At 40.4% G+C, this 27,992-nt stretch overlaps 1 protein-coding gene across 3 annotated transcripts in view; it reads left to right on the top strand.

Annotated features, from left to right (window-relative positions):
• Positions 1-5,028: 5,028 nt before the first annotated feature.
• Positions 5,029-27,992, top strand: part of sdt (stardust) — a 134,195-nt gene continuing 111,231 nt past the window's right edge. Inside the window, exons 1-3 of one of the 3 annotated variants that reach the window (XM_036359281.2) lie at positions 5,029-5,512; positions 18,323-18,505; positions 18,583-18,640. In XM_036359281.2, the coding sequence (XP_036215174.2) occupies positions 5,426-5,512; positions 18,323-18,505; positions 18,583-18,640 (328 nt within the window). In that variant the 5' untranslated portion in view covers positions 5,029-5,425. The remainder of the gene's footprint in view (positions 5,513-18,322; positions 18,506-18,582; positions 18,641-27,992) is intronic. The other 2 variants (XM_070110094.1, XM_070110095.1) reach the window with 2 other exon arrangements.

Genomic DNA, 27,992 nt, shown 5'->3' with positions numbered 1-27,992 from the left:
TCATTCTCTTTTGTGCTTACATTTCTACTTCGCCTTTTTCGTGTTGCCACCGGATAGCAAAGAGCGATTGCATGATGGAACATTTGTTTAATGTTTGGAAATAGTATAAAAGATTTCAAGGCTACGGGCAAGACTTAATTAAATGTATTTGATTTTCGAAAAGCCAAACTAGTTTCAACACCTTTTAAACTATTTTGAGCGTTGAAAGTGTTAATTTCTTATCAGCTGCATGTAAAATAATGTTTATAACCCAAACACAGTGGCAGCACTCACTTTGGGTTGGTGTCATGGCTAGCTATGTGACAAAGTAAACGACAAGAACCGTTGTTGGTGTCTTTACTTCCGTCATATGGACCGCCATTTTGCAGCTGTCAGTAAATTTAGTTGAACATCTGTCGGCATCCTTTGCACATTCGCGAAAAGTGATTTCCTCTTTACTTGCGCGTGTATAGTAATTTAGCGTGTGTCTTATCAGCGCCACAGCGTGCAGGTGGGTGGCTGCTTACTAGTGAATACTCGGTGAGTTGTTTGCAGTGCTCAATAAAGTCTCCAAAGGGCAGGCATGCGTATCTGCGCCAAGACTTGGTGCTATTGCATCCAGCATCTCACGCTGTCCACGCGTGATTTCCGTGTTGGATGCGGGCTAATGGGAGAGAAGCGGCCACATGTATAGCCCGTTGCTCGTGCTCCACAGCTGAGCTGAGCTGAGACAGCTGTCGTCCTTCTGTTCGTGGCTGCCGCTGCCGCGGCGGTGTGAAAATTTTGTGTGATATGAAAACTCGCTCAGTAACGCGCAGGAATCTAACGAAATCGTACACGAAATGACAAGTGCCGTCGCGTGTGTGCTATATGCGCTTAGCAATTTTACAGAAATTTTTCAAAAAAGCAGCAATGAAAATTTTGTATTTGCTTAAAACGCCTTGGCTGGTTATAATGGTGTGTGTTAAAGTTGGGCAAAAAATTAAGTTGTAACCGTTGAAATCCAGAGCTCAATGTCGAAAAAAATTCAAAAAGTATGTGCAAATATATGTGTGTGTGTGTGAAAAATAGAGGAAAAACGCAACGAAAGTGTGCAGATGAGAAATGCTTGCACGGACGCGGTGGCTAAAGCGGCCGAAGAGTGTGTTTGAAAAAGTTGCAAGCAACGGCTGCTGCGGCCCACTCCGCACACGCCCTATTTACCCACTTAGCGAGTGGCAGTCGATGGCTAGCAGCCAGCCGCCCGAGCATTAGCAGCTGTTAAAAATGCGTGTGTGCGTTGAAAACATGCAAAAGTCGCAAGCGCAAATAAAAATTAGTTTTCGGTCAATTTCTGGTTGTAGGGTATGATCATGCAAAGACAGCAGAAAATTAGTTACTTAACCTACAAAAGTGGCAACACAATGTGCAAATAATTTCGTGTAGATACTTAAATGTGTGCATATATATGCGAGTCTGTGTGTGTTCAGCGCTCGCCTTGACACATGTTGGCAGGGCGGATGGCGAAATTTGATTTTTTTTGCGCTGGACGCCGCGCGTACAAGTCACAAAGTCGCAGCGCGTGCTAGGTGAGTGTTCATTGAAGCGCCCACTGAACATTGTTATTGTTGTTTTGCTTGTGTCGACGCAATTTGCAGCCACACGTTTATGCATTAACCCATTACGGTGCTTACCGCAAAATTCAAACGCTGCGACAGTAATTTTGTTTACAACGAAAAATCTAATTTATTAAGCACGTATGCAAAAACAACAACAAAAACAGCAAACTAATTAATTGCACGAAAATCACGCCACGACAGCTGCCAATGGTGCGTTTTCGAAGCGTTGGCATCTTTATAGGTGCGTACATAAAGTGTATATACATATGTATGTGCTTTATGTACAGCTTCACATATCCATGCATACATATGTATGTATGGTATATATGCAAAAAATGCTTTGTGTACACGCGCCAAACAAATTCATGGCCTACCACAGGGCGTAGAGCGTAACTTTGCCGTGCCGTCGGCGGTGCAGGCGCACCAGCTATGAAATTTCCCATACAATAGCTGCTGCCGCGGCGCTTCTCTTCAGCTACAGCTGGCTTGATGCTTTGTGTGTCCTTCGCGTTGTCTTCACTGTGTGCATTGCTGCCGATTGTTGCCACTTATTACCATTTCTTTTGCTTGTCAGCGTTCTGCTTGGCATATTAATAGCAGCAGCAGCCATTATCACACTCACGCAAACATCATCAGTTGGCAAGCAGCTGCGTATAAGTGTCAGTAGCGCACATCAAAAGAACATTAACAGCAATGACAACGACAGCAAAAACAAAAACATTAATAGTAGCTGCTTAACATTTGTGTGCCGCTGCTGCGACTGCTGCTTCAATCGTTGCTGCTGCTGCTTTTTTGACGTTTTTGTTTCTTCCTAGTTACAACACAACATGACCATTCTCGCAGCTAACTCTTCGATTGCTGCCGCTTTGAGCAGCGCTGCTGCTGCTCTTTTTGACTGGAAGCTTGGCGCTGTCAATGGCTTGTTAGCTTTATTAAATGTCGCTGCCACTGTAGTTGTTGTTGTAATATTTATTGTTATCCTTGCTCGAGGTGTTGTATGTTCAACGAGCTATGCGACAAGGGTGTGAGGGTGTGAGATATTTGGCATTTCAAGATGGTTACTGGCAGGTAGAAGGAGGGTTGCGGAAAGGCTGTGCGTGTTTAGACCTCCCTAGCATTTGCTCAATACATAAAGAGAGGTGGGCGAAGTATTATTGTCGCTTCTGTCTTATTATGCCAATCTTCAGGTCTGGCACTTGCGTTCATACTTTGAGTTTTTTCTAATTGTATTATGTGAATTGAAATGAGGTGTGGTGGAGGGTTGGTTAATGAAATGTTTAACTATGTAACAGCTAATGTACTGTTTCATATTGGCTTTGTTTATATTAGCTATGAAAAGGGTTCGATTAGATATTTATAACACGCCTAGAAACGCCTTCAAATTACCGAGTTTTTGTATTTTCCCTGTGTTAATGCTATTTCCAGTAGTATTCACTTCGTTTTTAGAATTCCTGTTCGAGTTCTTGGTACATATGTTTGTTTTTGTTAGTACTATTGAATCTTATTAGTTAAGGCCCAGACCCTATAAAATATATTTATAAATTGTCAGCATGATGAGCTGAGTCGATTTAGTCATTTCCGTCAGTCCCTCAGTTTTTGAGATACCGCTTTTTGCACACGTCCTTTTCTCCACAAGAAGCTGCTCATTTGTCAGAATCGCCAATATCGGACCACTATAGCATATAGCTGTCATACAAACTGAACGATCGGCATCAAGTTCTTGTATAGAAATTTCGTTATTTGTGATGAGTATTACAGCTTCGATGCAACCGAAGTTAACGTTTTTTCTTATTTTATTTTTAATAATTTCTTGAACTTCTTCGCTGGACTTTTAACAATTTTGATCATAAATTATTTATAGCCTTAGCTCAATTTATGGTTTCGATCTTTTTTAACACATTCTACTACTGAATATGTTATTGTGACGCTCACATAGCTTTTCAAATGAAAAGTAAATAGCAGTAGAAATTGAGTCACATCTTCCACCCTCATTCAAATGCCCCACTGCCTGCTGCCTTGTCTACTGCGTTCAATCAACTGCTCATCGATAACTCTGTCCATCGACATGTCCAGCCATTCATTCATCCATGCCTTCACATACACTCACCGCATTGGTTGTCACATGGCCACGCAGCTGTCAGTTGTGCTAGTGCCTGCCTTTTATAGGCAAAACTTTCATAACGGCATATCCTGGATGGTTGGTTACATGGCTGCCGGTTCGAGCTCATGTGCCTGTGCGTTCGTGTGTGTGTGGGCATGTTTTTTGGTCTGCCTTCGTCAGTGTAAGGAAGTTTCAATGCTGTTTCCGCTGCCAACTCATGTTTTCCATACAGTTGTTGCTAACTGTGTCTCACATATGTAACGGAGTTGTTGTTGTTGTATCTTTTGTTTAGCGTTCTTCGCGTGACAGTTGTGTCAATGCAAACATTTTGTAGCAGCGTTGAAATCAAAATGTTGTTCTTACACGTGCGTATTCGTGCGTGTTGTTTTCTGTGCGCGTAGTGTATCTATTTTGGGATAAATACCACATTTTAGGCGCTAGCTCGGCAAGCTTTTTAATAGAAGATTCTGAAGTCGTACTACGTTAGGTTAGGTCATTTATGTTCGTTGCTAAATTTCGCAAGTTGTGGTCAATACAAAACATCAAGTGCTGCCACGTGCTTCTCAACTTGATCTTTTACACTGAAGCCCTTGCTCTTCTCTATCTGCTATCATTCACTGTTGGAGAATATCCAAGCACCAGATATATTATACGAATTAGCTTAGCGTGGACATTATTATAATTTCTATCCTACCAAAAATGTTACAGTAAAGTGCCTGCGCCGCGCAGAGTTGTGGTGAAATAACGTTAAAGTATGGGTACCACAAATATATCTTTGAAATACCACGCCCCAACTGGCAGCCCGAAATTTTAGAGATAGTCCTACAATGATGTGTTTACATTTCAGTCCTCACATCGTGTATACTTCAGCGCTTAAATAACGCTTTGTGTTCTTCACTCTTCATTTTTGTTGGTATTTGTATGGTTATCCTCTTTTCTATGCGGATCTTGAATTTATTTATATCCGTAATTCTGCTTTTATCAGCCATTTGCTCACACCCGTTGTGTTCAACGGCGCGTAGACTCAGTTAATTATGCTTTCAGCCACTTTATAACGGCATTTATTTACTGAATATACAATCAATAAATTTGCGTGCTGTCGAACTTTTCGCCGCCAGTGCTGTAAGCGGTTCTGTCTGCCACGTTTTACTCATACGCCTCTTCGCAACCGCGCCATCTAAATATAAACGAAATAAAAAGATGCGATGTTTGTAAAGTGCGTTTTCCACTATTTTAGCAATATTTCCATGCTCTTGCCCACATTGATTCAATTGAAATATTCAAATTTGCACAGCGTTTAAATTAATATTTAAATATAACCAGTAAAAATCAAAAATTGTATTATCTAAAGTAGAAATTAATAAAACAAATAAAAGAGTTTCCTAGAAATCAACGAAAGTGAAATCTCCTCGCAAAAAAGTGCTTAAATGCCAAGTGCAAGCGTGAAAATGCATAAACCCTTAAAATTCCAACGCCTGCTGCAAGTTTTGTCGTGTCACGCTTTTAGCGCACATTTGCTGCAGCAACAATGAGTAGTTGAGGGCACGTGTCCGGAGGTGTAGTGCGTGCGTGTGTATTGCCCCGCTCATTCTCACAAGCCGTGCACAACGTAACGCTTAAAAGTTCTTGTGATTGTTGTTGTTGTCATCTAGCGCGTGTGCGTGTGCATTGCACGACGCTTGTACCGCATCGGTGCTGACCAAACGCTTAAGAGCCGCCTGTGGCCGCGCACGTGCGCCGCGCTGCAATGCAAGCGAACAGCAGCGGTCGAACGGCTTTATCGGCACAATCATCGGGTACACCGTCGCAATCAACGATCTCGTCGTCGGGCAAGGTAAGTGCAAGCATATTTTCCAAATAAAGTTTCCACATTTTAGATCCGCAGAGTTGGTCTGGCAAATTCTTCCTATGAAGCTACGATATTTGTTTGCTGCACCAGTTCATAGTTCGAAGTATTTATGTTAATCAGTTTTCTACCTAACCTCTTATCTGGGAAAGGGACGAGGTGCACAGGTATGCAGGGTTTAGCATCTATACAGATGGTTCCAAACTAGATAATCGAATGGGAGGTGTTGCCTTTTCAGCAAAATTAGATATCAAAATCACCTTTCGGTTACCAGACCACTGCAGTGTCTTCCAAGCGGATATCACAGCAATCAAAGAAAGCCTTGTTGTTCTGACAAAAAGTGTGCTCACAACAAGAAGCATATTTATATATACGGCCAAGCGGCTTGGAAATCACTGAAGTCTCCTATGGTTTCGTCAGAGATAGTTAAAGAATATCTTCATCTCTTAGAGTATCTAACATCCTACTTCACGATAAAGCTGCAATGGTTTCCAGAGTATAGTGATATTCCTGGTAACTGCGAAGCAGATAAACTAGCCAGCATAGGCACCACTCCTCTCATCTCACCATTAATCTCTGAAAAAGAGGAAATTTTTATGCCTCTGGCCACTTGTAAACATTTGATCAGCGGACATGTTATAAATCTAGCTGAGTCTAGGTGGAGTCAATCACTGATTTGCACAACTAGTCGGCAAACGTGGCAAGATTAACATAAGAACTCTGGTAGGAGTGCTAACAGGTCACTAATTGGTAGACATGTCAGCAGGCTAGGTGCACCTTATAATGACTATTATAGAAGCTGTCAGGAGGTAGAAGAAGAGGAGACTGTGAAAAGTATTCTATGCAAATGTAAGAATCTATACAGGAAAAGAATCGCAACTATCAGTCGAGGGTTCCTGGACGACGTCTCGGTTGCTCACATAAAACTATTTATACTGATGAACTTCATAGAAGCACAGGTTGGCTCAGAGAGGAGACAATAGAGTGAGGGAACTTCAGTCCCGATGGTATAACAAGGGGCCTCCTCGCCTTGTGCGTAGCTAAACCAAGTATTTTAAACCTTCGTAAGCTCATAGAGTGCCAAGTTAGTTGTAGTAGCTGATGTAAGAAGTCTGTTGTCTTTAGTAGGTTTGAGTTAAATTGTTAAGTTTAATAATTTAAACTTTAATCTGAATTTCGAGAAAAAATTGTTTGGCCAAAAGTTTTACTCCGCTCTATTCCATCTACGGAATACTCTGCGATCCACTGCGGACCACTGAGATAAGATGAGAATCTACCGTTGCAGGTTAACAGCTTTGTATTGGTTAATAATGAACTTGTGGCTTTCCTCAATGAAAGAGTTTCCGATCCAGTAATAATTGTAAATCATGTCGTCATTGACAAGTGTGTTACATGTGGCAAAGCAAACCAATTCAGCAGCTTAATCCACTCAAAGTAGCGCTCTGGGACTACTATTGAGTGCTCAGTAGTTCGTTTGAAGTGTACAACACACTAAAAGGAATGAATCCCACGTGTCAAACATATCTGTGTGCTCGTACATATGTATATGTGTACACGTGTCATCAAGCATAGCGTTTATTGCATTCCAGCAAAGAAAAGCTTTACGACTTAAGTCGAAGTGTGGCGTGTACGCGCCCGAACTCGTAAATCAACGACAGCACATACGCTAATAGAGCGATAAAAGAAAAACAGGACAAACAGCAAATGCTCGCCGCTACTTCTAAGCGCACGCATGCGGCCAGGCAGCAACAGCTGATAAAGCTAAGCTTTTTGCAGTTCAATTAAGTCCACAACCCAAATAGAGCTACTACAGAAAATGTGACTTCATAAAAAATCAAATAACTTAAACAATGGAAAAATAGTTGGAGATGCGCGCTCATAAAAAACGCGCTATGAAAAAAGAAAGTCGTGAAAGATTGCAGAAATAAACAGAAAAATATGCGGAAACCGTAAACGAACGACATTTTCAAGCACTTTTTATGCGACCCTGGGGTATGCGCCGAGCCAGCGTAAATAAAGTGCTGGAGAAAGAAGACGCACGGCCGGCCGATGACTTGCAAGTGTTGATGGCTTGCTTTATAACGCCAGATTCATACACAACCATCGATTTGTGGGTTAAGCGAGCTCTGTATATACGCGATTGGCGCGCATGAAGTCGTCGTAATGTAATCCAAAGCAAATTTTGTTTCTTTGTTTACCAAATGTTCAACTTCTTTATGTATATGTTTGCTGACTGTTGAATGATTACTGAAAGAGCTAACGGAGCAATGGACGTAAAGCCAAATATTGGCGAGGACTCAAGGGACGCTACGAGGCGCACAAGCAGGCGCCTGTAGTGAATGTGGAAAATATGAGTAGCAACTGCAAATTATATATAATTTGTATGTACAAACTACATGAGTAGTTAGTCAAGCTCATAAAACTAGCAAGCAATAACGACAACATAAAAAAAAATATAAGCGCAAAACGGTTGTGATTTTTTATGCGTCTTTCTGCAAGGGTTGTGTGAATAAGACTCAACCAACAGAAAGTGAATAAAAGCAGTGGTTCTCGGTAGGGTGTTATTGCAGCTATACGGAAAAGGTTGTATGATCAAAACCATGCTACTGAGCAGTCAAACTCCGTACAACAAAAACCGTTGAGATGTTTGTCGTATATAAAGTTTTGTTTGCTACTATTTTGAATGCAAAATGCTATGAGTTTAAAACTTATGCAACTTTTGTCAGTGGAAGAGATGTTTCTAGAAAGCACTCGAAGATTTGGAATTATTTTCATACCAGGCGTTCATTTTTCGGATATTGTGTTGCTTTCTACAAATCCTTCCGGGAATGGCGTGCAAAGAGAATATGCTCCATGCCGGAATCCTAAGCTTAACTATGTTCATTAGCTATATTCCCTCTTGACATAATCAAGTATGTATCTAACATTATCCACACAGACACTGTGGCAGGCGGAATCCACTAGAGTAAATACTCCAAAGAGCTGCACACGATTTCATTTTATTATTAAGGCTTATCGCCAAAAGCCACAACCAAAAGTTCGAATAATGAAAATGAAGGATGTGTGTGCTAAAAGCAAAGGATCACCCAATTTTTGCTTTCATTTAGACCTTTTGTGCTTGCTTGTATGCCAGCCATTCACATGTCCTTCACATCGGCTCACTTTCATAGTTCAGGGCACAAAAATACAATTGAAAATTGTAGACAGTTCTCCCAGCGGCGTATACGTTACACATTCACAAGTACGCACGCATTCCTACGCATGTATTGCTGCTATTATATTTATTAGCGCGCTTGCCTGCGTACACACAATAGTTATTAGTCTGCTTTTGGGCGCAGAGCAAGTAACTGCCACCATACGATTGTGCCATCGACGTGCGCCCGCTTGCCAATTCCAAAGCGCCACAACACTTTCGATTGTCGTCGAAACGGCCACTCGGTCGGGGTCATTCACAGTTTTGTTGTACTGTCCATTGTGTTGGTACAGATGTGTGTTTGTGATCCGTATACGAGCCCACCGCCCCACTGGCTGGCAATAATAATAGATTCGTTTATGGGACAGCACATGAATTTGATTGTTCACTTGTGTATTGTACTCGTGTAGACCTAACTGTGTTTGCATGTCCTTTCGCTCGTCAACCATAATCGGTTGCATACAATTGTCGTGCAACGGTCGGTGTGGCAGTCAATCAGGCTAACGGTCATAGAAGTTTTGAATTTTTCACTCAAATGGCCAATAAATGTTTGACTCTTCGTGTGACCTGTCAAAGTGTTCGAGGACGAGGGGGTCGTTGATTGTGCCAAACAGGGGTGATTGTTGCAACAGTGCAATAGTCGGTGTAATTGAGAGATTGGGGATTAGTGACTTGCATAACTGTATAAATTAACAATGGTAATTGAGTGAAAATTGAAAGGTGATAATGAATGATCTGGGGAGATGCGCGGGTGCGGACAAGCTATGGCACTTTGATGTGATGTGTGAGGGCAAACTGCTTGAAAGCAAGCAATAGCAAAGCATAGGCATGTTTTGGATAGCCTTTGAAGTAGTGTTTGGGAGATGGGCACTGCTATATTTACTATTTGCAAGTAGTTTGCTGAAACAACCGAAAACTTATCAGTACTTTGTGGAAAGCTTAAAATTCAAAAAAAATCTGATTTAATGGCTTAGCGAGCTCACAAAGAAGTTTAAGTCCGTCAAACGAAGGAAAAGTGGAAGAAAAATAAAAGTTTAACTAAAATTCTTGTGCATGTGCCAGTTGAACTGTTTATTTGAATGGACGGCACTCTTTTTCTGCTCTTCTCAGCCCGTCTTTCTATAATATGGTAGGTCTCTTTTTATGTAATAACAATTTTGGCTGGAAGCTTAGCGGTATTTCAATAAATAATGCGCTCTGATGGTTTCTCGTTCATAAAACATTTACAATACATAACGCTTTCTATAACGTGCGTCCATCCGCCTTATTTGGTAGTACCACGATGTTATGCTTTCATCTGTCCACTTGAACACTCTAACTTCTTCGCACATGGCTGCCCACGACTTCGGCAAAAACTTTGCAATTCTCCGCAAATACTTTTCGCCATTCAATATTTATTTCGGCGGCGAATAACGTAAGCACACGCATCGTTCTGACGACGCAGCAGCGCCTAACAGATACGACCTAATTTCGTATCACCAACGCCGACGCGGGCACTGCTTCGCTGCGAAGGTTTCTCCACTACGCTGCGCTTCCTGCTGCCGTGACTGTGGCGTAACCTAGAACACGTCTATTTGCCGCGCCGCAGTTTGCTGTAGCTGCCGCTTTTACCATACATAACATTTTGCAGTTCCTTTCAGCATCTTCTTTGTTGGCTTTTGTTAGTTTACGAAAGTAAGTGTGTGTGTGGCACGTACAAGTGCGGCATATTTGTTCGCATCCTTGAATCCAGCGAGTGCGCATGTCACGAAGCCGGCTAGCAGGGTACCTACGGGTGGAAGGGCACAGAAGTGAAAGCAAAAGTAAGCAGCAGACTTCTAATATGTGGTGGGTGGTATAGTTGAATATAGAAAAACTGTGAAACTCTACAAAAACTGACTTTGCCTATTCAAAGGCTCCGAATTCGTGCGACCGATTCTCTTGCCATTACTCACTTGCCTAACTCTCTCTTTACCTAAGCGCTTACCCACTGTCATGTGGTATTGTTTATGGTGCCGCTGCTATCAGCGCCTAACTTTTGACAGCTGATGCTGGCCATTTGACAGCTATAACAATAACACCCCTTAGTAGCACACGCACTTTGGTTATTCTCACGAAGCTCACGCACTTTCCTAACGCTTATCAAGTGCGCTCTCACGCAGCGTGGCACTGGGTCAACTGTTCGTTGTCGACTCTTAGGCGTGTACTCTCGCACATGCTCGGCTATTGTTGTGGAGACTTTTTGTGCCTTATCTCTTGCAGTGTTTAGTTGGTTGCATGCGGCGGGCGGTGAACGTAGCGGAAAAGTCAAATAACTCATGGCCAATGTTTCAGCTGCAGCTGAGCGGCTATGAACAAAGCAACCGACCTCAAAGTCTTTTTTTTATTAAAGTCCATTCGGCTGCTATCGTTAAAGGTGTTAAAAACTATCAGATACCGCTTGCTGAAGAGCCTTGCTCGGATCAATTGAAACAGTAGACGCTCAGCGCCCGCATGAAGGTGTTGAATTTTAACAAAGCAAATAATCAGCTTCAGAAAGTATATGTGGAGTTAAGTGCCATTGGAGCTATGCGTCATTGTGGGCTCTTCCATGTTCTTCCCTCCCACTGTCAGTTTATTTTCTTCTCTTACCTCCATTTCCACGCATTTATTGTCACTTAGAGTGTGTGACAATAAGTTCAACGATGCATAATTTCTATTTAATTGCTGTAATTTTTCATGAGGGACCTTTCGAGTAGACGCTGCACTTGTCACAACCGTTAGATACAAGCCGAACGAAGCAAAATGCGTCGAAAGTAGCGCCGCACAAGCCTACAACCCCACAGTGCAAAGAAAGCCAGTCGCAAACTGCGGCGCTTATGAAAGCTAGCGAGGCTTACAGCGTCGTCAGCCGCGGCATTCCAAACATACAAGCTGGTCGTCTAGTTTAGTAGAGCTTAAGCCAATGCCAACGGAATAAAAGACGACCAAGGATTTTACAAACACATTTTAATAAAAAAGTGAATTGTGTTATTAGGTGGACTGTGCGCTAACAGTAGGTGGGACCGAAAGACGCTCACGGCTGCCTTGGTAAGCGGGTGGGATGCGTAATTCAAGCGCAATTCAGTCAGTCAAAAGGCAGAGATGACAATTATTTGTAATGTAAGTTGGCAGCTGTGGTTGTTGTGCGAATGCTGGCCGGGGGCGATGGAGTTAGTCTTCAACGCACAATGCCAAAATGAGGGTGCGTCTATGGCCATTCATGCTTGTGTTGAGCGCATATTTTAGTGAGTCTGCTTGGGTGTGTGTAACGGCCACAGTTGAGTAGGTTAAATAGCACAGCATGCGAACGCGACCAAACGCCAATCTGACTATTTATTTACTGCCATTAAAGTTGGCTAGCTTGCGAGACTTTGCTGCGGCAGTCGCTGTTGTTGGATGTGCCACACATTCTCCTGTAAATGTGTCGCCTGCACTGCATTCTCTTTTTATGTTATTTTCGTCTTCTGTTCTTCAGCACAGCGCGCGTGTCGCTCGAACATAGATTGGAGTTGACAGTTTTGGCTCGCGTGCGCGCACTTGTGCCTGCTTTACACACACACACGCACACATACAGAGATTTATATATGTTAATGTCAACGCATGCGGAAGCTCGAGTGTGCTCGCATGGGGTTTTGCTTCCTGCTTCTTTGCTGTATTTCGAAGCGAACGTTCTTGCCTGCCTTCCTTGCTGTGCCTCTGCTTGTGCCATCCATCAAGATAATTGTTATTTTGTTGTTATATTTTTTATGAATTGCCACAATCTAACGCGTCTGCTTTGACTTTGGCTTTGCTTTCTGCTGCGGTTGGATTTTGCTTTATTCTTGCTCCGTTGTTTTCTTGCTTTGCAAATTGAGTGAGTTTACTTTGTGTTCCGTTACTTCGCAGGGCTGTTTGTGTAAGACTTTTGTACCAGACAAATATGCGCGATATTTTTCTATTCAAAAAAGTTCATTTAGACTTTTACACTTTTCATTGCTTATTATTTATTGTGCTTCGTTTGAGTTGCTGAGCGGACTGATCCGTTGACTATTATCGTTTTCCTATTGCGGAGACGATTACTCTCAAATTCGTTAAATTCATTCTTCTCTTAAAACCGCGTTGAACCTTGAAACTATATACAGTGTTTACCAAGGAATACAGTAACTCTATGCGGACATCCCGCTTCGATTCAGGCCTTGGAGCAAAACATCACGCATGTCATTCGCCAGTTACCAGTCGAACGAGTCATCGAAAATTGAACTCAACGGATAGACCATCCTTTTTTCTTTAAAAAAGTAGGGAACCTCGAAATGGATGATCCTATAGATCATTTTATTGAATAATGTTGTTTCGCTCAACTGACCGGATAGAGTATACATTTGGCTATGAATACAGTTGAAGGTATTGAATTGGTCTGCTCTTGGAGATCAGTAGAACTAGTTATTTGCGCATAAAAAGCAACGATAATGAAGTTTTGGGATACTTGCGCTTAGACAAAAGCAATTCCAGTTTTTTAATCTTAGGTAACCGATGTATGTGGTAATAGTTCTGTAGTAATTTAAACTCGTAACATATATTTTATTTATAGGTGCTGTTTTCTCTTAATCATTCAAGAAAGTGTGAAAAATATTGGAAAATAATAAAAACGCATAAAAGCAATTAGTTAGTGAACGAAAGTAAAGAAAAAGCAGCAATGAAAGTTAAAGGCCTAACAGACGACAAGTAAAGGAAGCAACTAAGTATTAAAGATTAATAAAGTACAATTCAAGTTAACGAACTTCAGTGATTCAGGCAGTAGCCAGCTTTTTGCGTTTCTCTGCGCCAACATACACCAGACGCAACACCTGTTAACACCTATCCGGTGCTTTCCACATTAGCTTAACTCTCTCATATAATTATCACCAGCTACAAAATTTATTTACTTGAAAACCACACAGACCACAGCGCAGTCGAACCGCAGCGGCAACAACATAACGCAACTTCTTGTAATGCCAACGACAGTTTAAAAGCAGCAACAACAAAAACCAAAAATTTAAACGAAAGGACTCGAATTTATTTGCACATATTTTTGCGCGCTTTTTTCGCACAAATTTTGCAACGAAACAAACAAAAAACATGGCAAAGGTCCTTGTGCTAAGGCCATGGAAGCTAGCGCGAACGCAAATCAACAACAAAAATGTGTCAGCAAGTCAACTTGAATGTCAGCAGGCTGAATGGACGTGCGTGTTGTTTGCATTGTTGACACCAATAAAGTGGGCGCGGCGCGACAACAGCGATGGAGTCGCACCAAAGCGACATGGTGGCATTCAAGTGCGGCTAAACACGAATGCACACACACAGCAACACATGCACGGTAACAAGGCTCAAACAACGGACAATAGCAACAACAACACCAATGTAAAAACAAACAAAACGGCGCGACAACCTAGAAAACAATGGGCAACAAGGACGCTTCAATGTGCACATTGCAATGATATAGAGCTGGCTGCAACAATAACAAGAACATGCAGTGGCAACAGCATAAATGGCATGTAACAATAGTGTAAAGTACAACAAGTGCAATTGCATTGCCAATGCCAACAACAAAGCATTAGTATTGTTCGTATTAGAGTGTCAGCCATGCAAGGAGGCCAGCAATCAGCAGCGACACCTACCAAGCGACAAGCGCTGCAACATGCAGACGACAACAGCGTTGATTTTATGATTTTTAACTGTAGAAGTGCAGAAAGAGTGGGCGGGGCTGCATGCGTTGCCACAAAGTGCAATCAAATGCATGCTGCCTGCTGTCTGCTGTATACTGAATAGTATCCGTTGTTGTTGTGCGCCCACTCGTCGTCAGTGTCGTGTTGAACGGTCGATTGTTAGCTTGTCCACATTGCTGGCGCACTGCCAACAGGCTGGCTGGCTGGGACGGCATTTAACAGCAGCAGCAACGCGCTTAAATAAGTCAGCGCTGCTAGTGAAATAGTTGTGTTCCTATTATGCGCCGCTGTTTGCGCTACACAGCACAGGCGGCCTCCATTTGTGCCTACTTCGCTCATGCCCCTTGCACGGCTTGAACTCTGTTGGGCGGCCCTGAGCAGCCCATCACCGCGACACCTGGGTAACTCGTGCCACACCATGCAACGCTTAGCGTTAAGTCGGCTGACGTTCGTTCGTCGTTAGTTTGCTTTGTTTGTTTGCTTGTTGCTGCGGCAATTGTTGCGCTGTGCCGTTTGTTGTTGTTGTTGAAGAGATTTGCTTTTGTTGTCGAGCACCTACTTTCCTGGCACTTGGCACAGCTTTTAGGCCATTTTGTGCACCTTCTTTCTTCTCTCGTTTTGTATGCGCCGCTGTTGAGTTGCAGGTCGTGCTTTTGTTGCATTTTTAAATTAGCAATTCCTATAAGCACTCGCTTTACACTTTGTGTTTGTGTCTGTTTTAAATTTTGTTTTTGGCACTGTGAGCTGCCGTTAATGTTAAGTTTTGCACAATTTATAGTCTTTGATGTCCGTCATTTAAACTCATGGAGATTCGTATCTGCTTTTATCGGTTCCGCGCCCTCAAGCTTTTGCTGCTAATTGTCTCCTTAAGTGCCACAGTTTTATTTTTCGCTTGCGCTGACCTTTCACCTCCGTAGTTTGGTCATACTTTGCTGCTGTGGCGTCTGCTTGTGACATTTACTTCCACTTCCGCAGCTATTGTTATTTCCGCTCGCAGCACCACTTTGTTTGCCTCGATTTTGTGTGGACGCTTCGTTTGCCTCATTTTGGCGCAATTATAAAGTTTTATTGTTGCTCTAATGGCTTTTTGAGAACTTTTATCTTTGTTGAATTAACATTTGGTTGCAAATGCTTTACAATAGCGATGAAATCTCTTAATGTTTTTGCCAGGAAAAGGTTTACAAAGAAGCGAGCAGATTTGCGGCCATGGAAAGAGGTAACAGACAGTGGCCAACATTTGAACGGTGCGAACATGATTCCAAGTCAAAGACACGAGTCGATAATGAACTAATTTAAGTTTCGCATTCATTGAGATATCCTAACGGATTTGCTTGCTTAAAACATTGAAAATCCATAATTGAGATAATCAAGCGGATTTGCTGAAAAGCAATTGCTTTCTTCTAAAATCACTGCAATGATTGGAAATATCTTGCTCTAATTACTACTAAACTCTTTTACACCATTGGCGGTGGTTTTTAAAACAACTGAGCTCTTCATCTCATCACAGTTTGATCAAAGTTCGTTGCTTTCTTGCTACACCGTCACTCGTCGCCTTCTGCAGAAATCTTGGTTTTGTGTTTGCCTTCCAATTACTTGGATAACGCTGGTGGTTTTGAAATCAAGATAGCAAACAACGAAAATCCATAAGTTTTAAAGATTATGAAGAAGTTTTACTAAGCACTAATGAGACTTTTATATAAAGAAAGCCGATCAAATTAGTCCTTCGAATGTTCGCTGACAGCCGTGTCGACGTAACCCGAAAGGTATGAGAGTATCTGTTACAGAAGAGGCGGCTCAAGCTATGTAACTGACCCAACAAAGAGCTTTGATGGCTACTGCTAACATAAATATAACTCAGAGACTCTACTGTCTAATCCTAGACATTTAAATTATTACAAATCTTATAGCATCAGTGCGTTACCTGCTGCAAGTTCTATAGAAAGGTAGTGACTTTTGACTTGGAGTCTAAATGAGAAACCAAAAAGAACTGGCAACGTAGAGCCGTAAATTGTATCCTGTGACAATAGATCACACAAAAATGCACAAGAATTAACACTCGAAATTGTGAAAGCGCCGAAATTTGTGTATCAACACTGACATAGCTTTGAAGCGCTTATGAAAGCGCATTGACTAATGATTTCCATAAACCTGATGTGAATTTCAAGACATTAAAAATCATAGCAATGAAATAATGAATCCACGCTATTAATTGCATTTTTTTCAAATGTTTGAGCGTTATGACTCATTCGATTTCTATATACATTAGGGTGGCGCGAACATTTTTTTGTTTTGCTTAGCCAGAGGGTCAAATTTGTAGATTATAAAAAAATAAAATTTTTGAAAAAAGAGAAAATTTTACCAGCTATAGGCGGCCCACTCACTTTTTTTGCTCCACCCTAATATACATTAAACTCTTATATCGAAACGCGTTGAGAAAAGCGAAAAGCATATAAAAAAAAATTAAGCTTCAAACGTGGCTCTTTTAAACTCTGCGCAAGTTGTGCTGTATTTATGCTCGAAGGTTGCTTAGTAGAGGGTGAGCTTACAGCTGTCACATGTGAAAGCTTGCCGTCATAGTTTATGAGCAACTGTGTGCCACACACTCTACACACGCTTTATTAGTCATTTATGTTTCCCACATCATCTACACTTTCATTTACAGTTTCATTTTGTGCAGTTGTTTTTGTTGTCGTTGCATTAGCTAGCGCCCTACGAATTTTGCTGCCGTTAATTTCACTTTTGCGGTCGAGTAGGTGCCATCATTTGTTACCATAGCGCTACGGCCTAGTGTCCAGTGCCTAGTCCACCAGCGCCTGGGTAGTTGTGGCGCTTAAACGCAGTCAGGTATTGCTAATTGCCCAACTGTATTTCACGGCGCTGCTGCTACCGCTGTTGTTGCGATTGCTGCTATTGCTCTTGTTGTTGCTATTGCCTTAGTCTGCTGTGCAGGCAATTAGTATTGCTTTTTAATGCCAGCAAGTACGATGTTAGCAGCAAACATTACAGCAACACACACACACACACGTTTGTACTTGCTGGCATTTGTGTGTTGTAGTGTTGTGGCAGCGAATGATAGCCTCAAGGGTGCTCGGCCGTCGCCAGTCTTGACCAACTGCAATTTTATGTTTTTATCCAGTTTGCGCATTCTTTTCTGCCTCGCAATAATTTTCTCCGACATTTTGTTGTTGTTGGTTGGCATTTGCCTTCATTCACTTGTCATTTCTGTTTAAGGTTTTTTGAAGTGGTGAAAGCAAATAGGATAATGACAAAGGATATGACAGTAATTTGTTGTAATTAACGTGGCTGTTGATTTTTACCATAAATTCGTGTGTGTTGACAGCTAGAGCCGACCGTTACTTACTTCCTTAGCGCTGGGAATACATGCTTGCAGCTGTGTGTGTGCGCCTAAGTGTGGTTATGTAATGGAAATAAGATTAATTTTCGTTTAAGTTATGTGTTATTAGACAGACACGCATCCACACACACACACACACACATACACACACATTAACTCATAGTTGGTTAGTTGTAGACGCACACTCACACACTCGCACACGCTCACATATGGTCATTAAGTAGTTTATGGTTTAATTACGAACGCCTAAAAGGCTGCTATAGTGCTCGCACACACGCACACACATACCTACGCGTTTCGTGAGCCACATGTGCGCGCATTGAGGCGTAATTTCGTTGGTGTCTCTGCAAGGCATTGATTTGGTTACGTATACGCCACGTCTACCGCTGAATTTGCAAGCAAATGTTAATATAATATGTCTATTTGTCTATAGCTGTGTGTGTGCACATTTCCATCTATAAATTCATTACATAACAGGAATTAATATTAAATTTAAGTAAATATGCGCAATAAGCAAACTTTGCATTAATAACGCTCTCTACCTCTTCCCGCTCTTTTTCGCTTTGCAGCAACAGGTTGTCGAGTTATCGGGTTACGTTATTATATTAGTGAAAAATGTTGAAGGCAAAATCAAGTTGTACGGCTCACCGCCCGATCGCGATAATCTGGAAGTGGGCGATGAGATACTCGAGGTCAACGGTCTGACCTTGGAGAATATCTCGTATGCGGAAATTATACGCCACATCTATGAGGTAAGTAATCCAGCATTATTGTTAGCAATATTGTAGAACGGTTTTCTTATTTAATATGTTCTTCTCTCGCCTTGCAGTGCATAAAGTCCTGCACCATCTGCCTGCGTGTGCGTAAGAAGAATGACACCAGATTGGGTAAGTGCTAGATGTAAAAAATGTTATAATTGATTTTTTGGCGATCAGTTGACATTTTAATATATATAAATCAAAGATTGTCAAGTTTTTTAAGTAATATATCACTCCACTGCCTAGAAAGTTAAGACAATACAGAAGTATATTTATTTTTCTATTATATAAGCTTTCCTCATTGATAATTTTAGTATTATATTAGCATTTTACTGGAGTTTTCTCCACTTATATACCCTAATGATGATGGTGTGAGGCCTATAAATATTTTTCCATTATTTTCTTGATGGTGTAAGGCCTATAAATATTTTTCTATTATTCGCTTTGCATTTCGCCGTGAGCTTTTCTTCTTAGCGAAAGAGCTAGAGAAATGTTATAATTTCATTTAACGTTCGTTGTATGCTTTACATTAAACCATTGTCAACCGCGTATCTTGCGCATAGTGGAGTATTTTTGGGAGCTCAAGTTTCCTTCCTTCCTTGCTATGCTCTAAAACCCCAAAATGTTTGCTTTCGTGGAACTGTAGGCACTCTTGGAGGATTTGTTGCTGTTTGTGATACCGAAAGCTCCGAACAACATACTGTTGTAAGATGCCAGAGCGGCCGCCAGTGTGGTTATTTGCCTGAACTATGATTCTCCACTACTTTGGTTTTATTTGTTTTCTCTATCTTTCTCCCTGCTCAGACGAAATATTGCCACCACGCGCTTTCATAATGAACTTAGTTAACGAACTTTGAAATCATATTACAAGAGTTTAAAGTTTATAAGCTGGCAATGACTAGTGAAGTGCACAGTTATCACTTTTCTAACATTTTCTGTAACTTTGGTTCAATAGCATTGCGAAAAATGTCAATATTTGCTCAAACGCTCTAAGCATTTATCATCATGCTATGTTTCCGCCCCACTACAAAGTTAGAGCCCTTGCTTGTTTCCCACATGAACTAAAGCTTTAATTTACCGTAAAACCAGTCAGGCCGACCTCAATTCATCAAATCCGCCGTGCCACATTCACTAATGACCACAATCAGCAATCAAACGCGCACTTTTATACGGCAAGCAGCTGCAACCACTTGAGCCAGCCTTCTTCGCTCTACACAGCCTCTGAAACGTATGCTTTTGCGTTTTCCCTGCGCGCACTTTTACCTGCAACGCCTATTCGTTTCATTAAGCACTCATACGCCGTGTGGTGCCTTCTAACTGCACGCGCACACATAAATACGCACTCACAGAGCACGATTCACCCCTGCCTGCAAACGCGTGTGCAAAGGCAAAATGCCAGCAATTAGCGATGCCATTAATTGGCAATCATAGGCGCAGCGCTGCCGCTGCCACCGCGCGTGCTGGCGCAGCGCCTCCAAAGCGACCACAAGAGCGGCAAATGGCAAGCCTGGATAATCTATGGGAAAAGCGCGATACGCACAGCGCGCTTTAGTCGGCGTTTAGCATCGCTGAGCTGGCATAACTTTCAATAAATAGTTGTGTAGGTGTGTGTTGCGGCCTTAGCGGCCTAGGCAAGTTTTGCAAATGAATGCGCATTTAATATTTGCGCTCCCCGCGCCGCTAGTCACGTGCTTGTTGCATGCCAATAAAGACTCACCTGCCGCGGCTTTCCAGCTCATCGTTTAGTGTGCACTTCCGTTTCCGTTTGCTCGATTGCTCTGCTGTGCGGTTGGCTTTTTTGCTTGCTCAATGACTCAAACTGACCACACAGTCATTGCGCGCTGGGCGACTGCACAAATGAGTACATTTTCCAATTCATACATACATACATATGTAGACCTGTGGGATAAAGGTCGGCACAGGGCATGCGATGTGAATTCTCAGCGCTTGAATAACTTTATTATGTAGATGAGTTTTGCGGCGGACTAAATAGTTTTGAATGTCGGCAAGGGTTGCGTTGTATTGTAAATGCTTTGTGTTTTGGGACGTTTTCGCATTGCCTGAGTCTATATCTACTTCCGCTTTTAGCGCTGTTTTGACTTTCAGTGTAATATACAGGGTTGCATTTTCTCAGCCTATGCAGATCACCTAATGAGGTCAATACAGCAAATATATGTTCCGCCCACACAACACCCGACGAACCTTAAAAATATGAGAGCCAGATTCCCCAGAAAAACTTGAAAAAGCTATATGATTTCTGTGCCTATTTTACTGCAATAAATGGTACCTAAGTTTCGAGAGCGTACCTCTATCGCCATCATTATCTGTGTAGATGAAGCCACTAAATTGTTGTCAACATTTTTCGTTGAAATTTTTGACCTACTTCGCTGATAAGTGCCGTTTAGCCGTATGATAACGGAATGAACGCCGTTGTGTGAGATGTTGAGTGAGCAATGAGTGAATTACCGTGTGGATGAATGGCCTGTAGGAAAAAGTTTAAATGAAAAGAAATTTAAAAGCAGTCTGCTGAATATTAAAGCTCCAATCAGGAAAGCGAGTGCGGCAAAGCTATAATACCCCTCATAAATACAAAAGGTTCCGTAAAACTTGATTCCGATTGTTCAGTTTGTATGGCAGCTGTATGCTATAGTGATTTGATCTGTACAATTTTTTGGGAGATTACGTTATTGTCTTAGACAATAACCGATGCGACATTTTGTGAAGATATCGCGTCAAATGAAAGAATTTTCCATACAAGCACTTCACTTGTTTAGTTTTTATGGCAGCTATAAGCTACAGTGGTCCGAAATCGGAATTCCAATACATGAGCAATTTCTTGCTGGAAAAGGGACAGATGCAAAATTTCAGATCGATATCTCAAAAACTGAGTGACTAGTGCACGTATATACAGAGAGACAGACGAATATGGCTAAATCGTCTCAGCTCATCATGCTGATCATTTATATATATATTTTATAGCGTCTCCGACCTTTTCTTTTTGGTGTTACAAACTTCGTGCAAACTTAATATACCCTGTACAGGGTATAAATAGTCCCCTTTAAATTAATTTGTGAAAGAAGAATGTCGAAATTGAGTATCAAATACATTTTTTGAATTTTACTGAAAGTCATGTTTGAAATTTGAATAAATATTTTTTTTTTTAATCTTTAACATATTTGTCTTTACTCATGTCTATCATTCTTAAAAGCGTCAATGAAAAATTGAACTCAAGTCCATTACCTCGACCAACATTGTCTAACATCAGCTAACAGAGCATTGACTGGGTTCGGCAGGCTTTTAAGCCAGCTAGCGCAGCGTCTGTTAAAAAAATAAAGAGCGTATTTTTCGGCAGCAAATGCTCTCAAAGTAACACTAACGTAAGAGATTTACTGCTGGCCTTGTTGGGAGACTTGATTTGGAGTTAAAATTAATGGCTCTAAAGATAAATGAGAAACTGCTTTCAAGTTTGACATTTTGATGCTCAAAAGAGAGATAAATCGGCGGATAGAAATGACAATTTGTTTGCTTATAATTACGGAGATTAAACGATTTTCACCAAATTAGATTTGGCAACAAATTGCATGCGTCAATTTGAACGCCTAGAGTTCAGGCAGCATTTCAATCGCTTGGCTATAGCTAACGAGAGAGCGCATGAGCGCTACATAAAAGCGGTTAACTGAGCTGCGATCAGTGGCCGCTTAATAGCAGAGTTAGCGACGAACACAACACACTACTTCGTAACACGTTCGTCAAGCACAGAGCGTAGCAGAGAGCAAATAGAAAAACAATAAAGCACGGAGAAAGAATGAATGTGAGCAGCACACACTACATTTGGCCAGAATGTGAAGCAAAAGCAAAATGATAACTAACCAAGCTGAAATGACGAAAATGAAAAGAAAGAGAGAAAAAAAAACCATTCAATGCCTGACTGATTGCCGAGTGTTTGACGGATGCAATACCTACCTGGCAGGTTGGTGGGGCGTCTAACTGGTTGAGGGTTTGTATGCTTGTGCGTTTGGCTCATTTACAGCCTACTCTTTTACACAAAAACAACAAAAAAAAACAACGCCAATCATTTATCTACTCAGGTCCGTAGTTTAGGGTATGTGTGTCGGTGTGTACAACGAGCACAACGACGTCGCTGCGGATGTGGCGTGGAGCGCGCTAAAGATTAAGCGCAAAACATAAGCTGGCAAAAGAGTGCGGGCAAAGCCGAAAGCGCCAGCCAGATTGACTGACTGCTGCGACTGCTTTTGGTCGTTGAGCTGGCTGAGTTGAATCACTTTGTTGGCGGTAAGAGCGCACTTATGGTTAGATGGCTGGCTGGTTGGCCGCTAAATGCGAGCGCCGCTCAGCGACGAAAAAGTTGACGGCCAGAGCAGCTCAGTAACTGTTGAACGGCTCGGGAACGCGGTCGCGTTGAGTTTACGTCCTCGGTGATTTGAATTTTTTTCAACAAGCGTATATATGTAAAGCGCAAAAGATAAACAAAAAAAAAATAAAGAAAGAAAACGCAACTAAACAGTGGCAGCTGCAGCAAAAAGCAAGCTAGAAGTAAGCAGCAGAGCTAAAAGAAGCAGAAGACGAAGAAGCAAGAGCTGCTAGCCAGCTTTGTGAGGTGAGAGCGCGCGCGTGTCGGCCTAAAACGTTGGGCAAATTGATCGTTTGTTGGCTACCAACATTTCTTACATACACACTTGCACACAGCTGTAGGTGTGAATGTGTGTATGTGTGTATATTTGTTATTGTTTTCTGTTGTTTGTTTGCCTCGCTTTGCTGACAGAAATTATTCAAAGCGAAGTAAAAAAGTTTTAGCATTAATCAAAAGCAAATTAATTGCGCTGAAATTGTTGAAGCGAGAAAAGCGTCGCTCCTGAACCAAGCTGTAAGCGCTGCCGGCATTGGCACTGCGCTCGACAGTCGGCGGTCGGTTGGTCCGACGTACATTCGCTAGCTGCTGGCATGTGGATGCTGACAGCTACATAACCACACATGTGAGCCACATACACAAACTTATGTTTTGCCATATATGTGTGCCAGATATGTGTATGTGTGCGTGTGTGTTTAATGACCGCTTGAACGCAATGCCTATATTTTCTCCAATAAATTAATTATAATAAATCAGTCTGCGCTGCAGAACGTTTTGTAGCACGTTTAACTTGTTGTTGTTGTTATTTTGTGTGCGTGTTTTTGCAGCGCGTTCGCGTTTAAGTGGCAAAGTAGTGCGCGCGACCGACTTCTAAGCTAAGCGCAGCAACGCTTTTATGTGTGTATTTGATTTGGTAACGCTGGCTGCTAAGTCACTAATGTGTCAGAAAACAGGTGGCAACGTGAATTCTTCAAATATTTCAACATCGAGTATTGATTTGTGAAGAGTAGTGAGTTGTAAAAAAAATTTTAATTTCAATGTTAAAAAAAAATCAAATAATATAACGGAAATTTTTTGATCAGTTGCATTTAGAGTGCATAATCTCAAATTGTTGTTGATTTTACATTTATTTCAAGAATTTTATAACACAATAATTCGTTATTTAATCTTTTTTTAGGTATTACTAACAGTTATTATTGTTTTTATTGCATCACAATTCCAAAAAAAAAAATTTAAGAAAAATTTTAGCTCTTTTTTATAAGTTTTTAAATAATTTTTATTTTTTTCAAAAAAAATTTAAGGCAAATTTTAGCTTAGTTTAAACAATTGAGTTTTTAAATAATTTTTATTTTTTCCAAAAAAAAATTTCGAAAAATTTTTGCATTACAATTTCATTTTCCAAAAAAAAAATTTCGAAAAATTTTAGCTATTTTATTAATTTTTTAAATTATTTTGATTTTTTCCAAAAAAAATTTCGAAAAATTTTAGCTATTTTATTAAATTTTTAAATAATTTTTATTTTTACCAAAAAAAAATTTCGAAAATTTTTTTCTATTATTTTTAAGTTTTTAAATTATTTAAATTTTTTGATTTAATTACTTCTAGCAGTTATTACTTATTTTATTGCATCACAAGTCCAAAAAAAAATTTCGAAAAATTTTAGCTATTTTATAAAATTTTTAAATTATTTCGATTTTTTCCAAAAAAAATTTAAAAAAATTTTAGTGGTTTTTGATATGTTTTCAAAATGTTTTTATTTTTTGCAAAAAAAAATTTAAAAACATATTTGCTATATTTTTAAGTTATGAAATTATTTTTATTTTTTAATAAACGTGAGCATTTTATTTTTTTTATCAATCAGTCCAGGTTTTACTCAGTTTAGATTTCAATGCTATGCAGTACTAAATTTTTTAACGGCATTTACGAGAAAATTTGAAAAAAAGGGTTTTTGAATCCTGCAAAAAATTTATAAAATACAAAAAATATGTATATATGTTATAATAATTTTATTTATAGAAATTAAAAAAAAAAGTTATATAAAAATATTGAAATTTCAAAAGTATTTCCTGTGAAATAGTTTCCAAACCTTTAAGTCAAAGTGCAAGTGTTTTTATCTGAAAATGATGGCTAAAGAATTACAAAAAAATTAATTTTGAGAAATTGTGAAAATTGTGGCTCAAGTGTTTTTTGTTTGTTTCAAATTTGTGAAAAAATACTAAAATTTAGCACACAAGTGTCGTATAAGTCGTATTTAATTCTCAAGTGCGAAAGTGTGTGCGTCGTTGACATACATCTGTCGTGGCTGCTACCATTTGTGGCATTTAAAGTGGCACGTTGCAAAAATAAAATATAAACAAAAATATAACAAAATTGAGAACGCAAAAACAGTTAATTCGAGCGAATTGGTGCTTGCCACCCTCATTCTGCTGACGCCAAGCTGCGCAAGCAGCGTTTTGCTGAACTGCTGTGACACCCACGACGCGGTTAACCAACTGGAGGAGCACATACACACACACTTGCATACAGCAGAACGCAGAGAATAGTAGGCGCCTAAGAGACGCGCGGCGGCCAGCGCGGTGAAGCGCACAGCGTGTTGCACGTCAGCGCACTGGTCGCACGGCTGCCGGTAAATAGTTTTTGTTGTATTTTTATTTGTACACATATGTTTGTTTGCGTTTTTATTCGCCATTTGACGTGCCAGCGACTTGTGCGAAAACGTTCGCATTTCGTTGTTGTTGTCGTTAGACGTTGCACAATTCACCAAATTTCCGTTTTTTCTGCATTTTACACGGTTTTCGGTAACTGTTTCGTTTTGTCAGCTGACTAGAGCTTAGCGCTTGCAAAGCCCACGCGACCGGCGTTGATTTGTTGGCGTTGCAGCCACACATGTGTTGCTGTGTTTGCGCTAACTCATTGATAGGCGCGCGCGCTCTAAGCAACAGTTATTCCGACACTCATTCAATTTAGTGGAGCTGCTGCTGCGCTGTCTGCCCCCCGCTTGCGGCGCACATCTCGCGCTTCGCTCGCTGCGTGGGTGCAAGAAATCTCAATTTCTAATTGGATTTAAACTTACAAATTCGTTGCCGCCAATTCATACTTGCGTGCGTATTTAGGTGCTTGTTGTTGTAATTCTTTACTGCTGCATTTGCACTTTACTTTCTCTCTTTTTTGTGTTTTTTTTTTGCGTTTTGCTGTCACTTTTAAATGCAATTTACTTGCCACTTTTTGTGGCAACAGCACTTAGTTGCCGGTTCGTCATAAAATGCTGCATAAAGTGTGTGGTGGAGTGCGGCATGCATATGCGGCTTTGCACTTGCAAAAAGTTATAGCAAAGCAGCGATTGTGTGCTAAGTAAAACTTGACTAGAACTAAGTTTGTTTAGCGTCATTTGTTTTTTTGACGAAATAAACTTAATAATAAGCCGGTGGGTAAGAAATGCAATAGAAAAGTCACAAAGATTGTAAAGGTACTTCAGGCTACACGTGTGTTGTTGTTGTTGTTGTTGTTGTAGCGTCTGAAAACAGCCCAGAAATATTTTGAAGCAATGCTGCCGAATGGAAATAGAATGGAATAGTAGCGATCCAACGGTACATATAATTACGCCATTTCTTGTCTGTAGTTAACTGGCGCTCACTGTGTGAGTTAAGAGAACGGAACTACTCAATAAATATTTCGAGTTCGCAATATCACATATTTCACTTATATTTATTGACCAAACTGTTTTGTATTTGCTGCAATTAATTTTTGACTCCACTCACAGCTGCATGGAGTTGTTGGCTTTTTACTTGCCGGTATATTAACATAGATTCGAAACTTTGTAAGTGGTCGCTTATCAAGCTCTATTTGCGCAGCACTTAAGCCCCATTTGCAGTTGTTTACCTTTCATTAAATTGTTTTAAATACAATGCAGTCTTTGTAAATATGTATTAACAGCATTTAAAGCTCCCACCCACGAGCTATCATGTGGAAATTTTCAATATTTATTATATTTATTAAACTTCACTTTCAATGCATACGAAAGGCAGTTCCCATTGTTGTAACTTCGTAACCGCCCAGTAAACAATTTGATGTTAGATAATATACTACAAGGTATATTATATATATATACTACAAGGTATATTATATATATATTGTATACAGGTTGCATTGATTATTTCGAGCGAACTGTGAAAAGTGTTCTGAGCCTAATTTGAAGAAACTATGCATTCAGTAGACGCATATCTTCAGAGCTTTTGCTAGCAAGTTTGTGGTTAGGAAAGTTATCAAGCTGCATACTTATATCGGGGCTATATTTTTGCTGTATGTTGCTTTTGCTATGAGTTATAGAAGTTCTATCATAGATTTGGCTGCATATTCGAAGTGAGAACACAAAAATACCTAACTGTGAATTAGGGATGGTAAACTCGATTCCGATGCTACTCGATAAACGATTTTTATCATAAAATAATCGATTTTTTGGAGTCGAACTTTACCTGCCGAAATCGTTCTTGATATTCGATTTCGACGGTTAGGTAACTAGTCTTAAGTTCTACATTTTTTGGAATATACTTATTAAAATGGCGCCTAGTGTCGTGTGGATTTATTTTAAAAAAGTAAATACTGGTTCAATGTTCAGTGTAGTAAATGTGTGAAGCAGATACATATATATATATATATCCCAAAAATCGATTTGTTTCGATTATATATATATACAAGTATATATAAATTACTGATCTTTAAAATTAGAATCGTTTAAAATCGAAAAAATCAATACTTGTGCTCGACAAATCGATTTTTAGGATCGAATAATATAAAATATAAAATCGGAATCGCGAATCGATTCTTTATAAATGTAAAAAAAACTTGAAGCAAGCGTGTAAACTCACGACTTCTTCCGCTGTGCCGTCGCTCAACTTTTTACTCAGCCTAACCGGCGCGTATAAACCAACATACTAAGTCGCTTCTAATGTTGTTTCTCTCTTTAAACGGCAAGAAACCGCGGCATTTGGAGACTACAGCAAAACTGAGTGCAGTAAATTGCCAGCGCTCCCGCTTACTGGGTTACCTTACTTGTTTTTCAGCAAAGCAAATCAATTACTTACCTGTGCATATACGTGTACTTATATTTGCATT

Source organism: Bactrocera oleae, chromosome 5, assembly GCF_042242935.1.
Source record: "Bactrocera oleae isolate idBacOlea1 chromosome 5, idBacOlea1, whole genome shotgun sequence".
NCBI lineage: Eukaryota > Metazoa > Arthropoda > Insecta > Diptera > Tephritidae > Bactrocera > Bactrocera oleae.
This window is presented reverse-complemented; position numbering and strand designations above follow the sequence as displayed.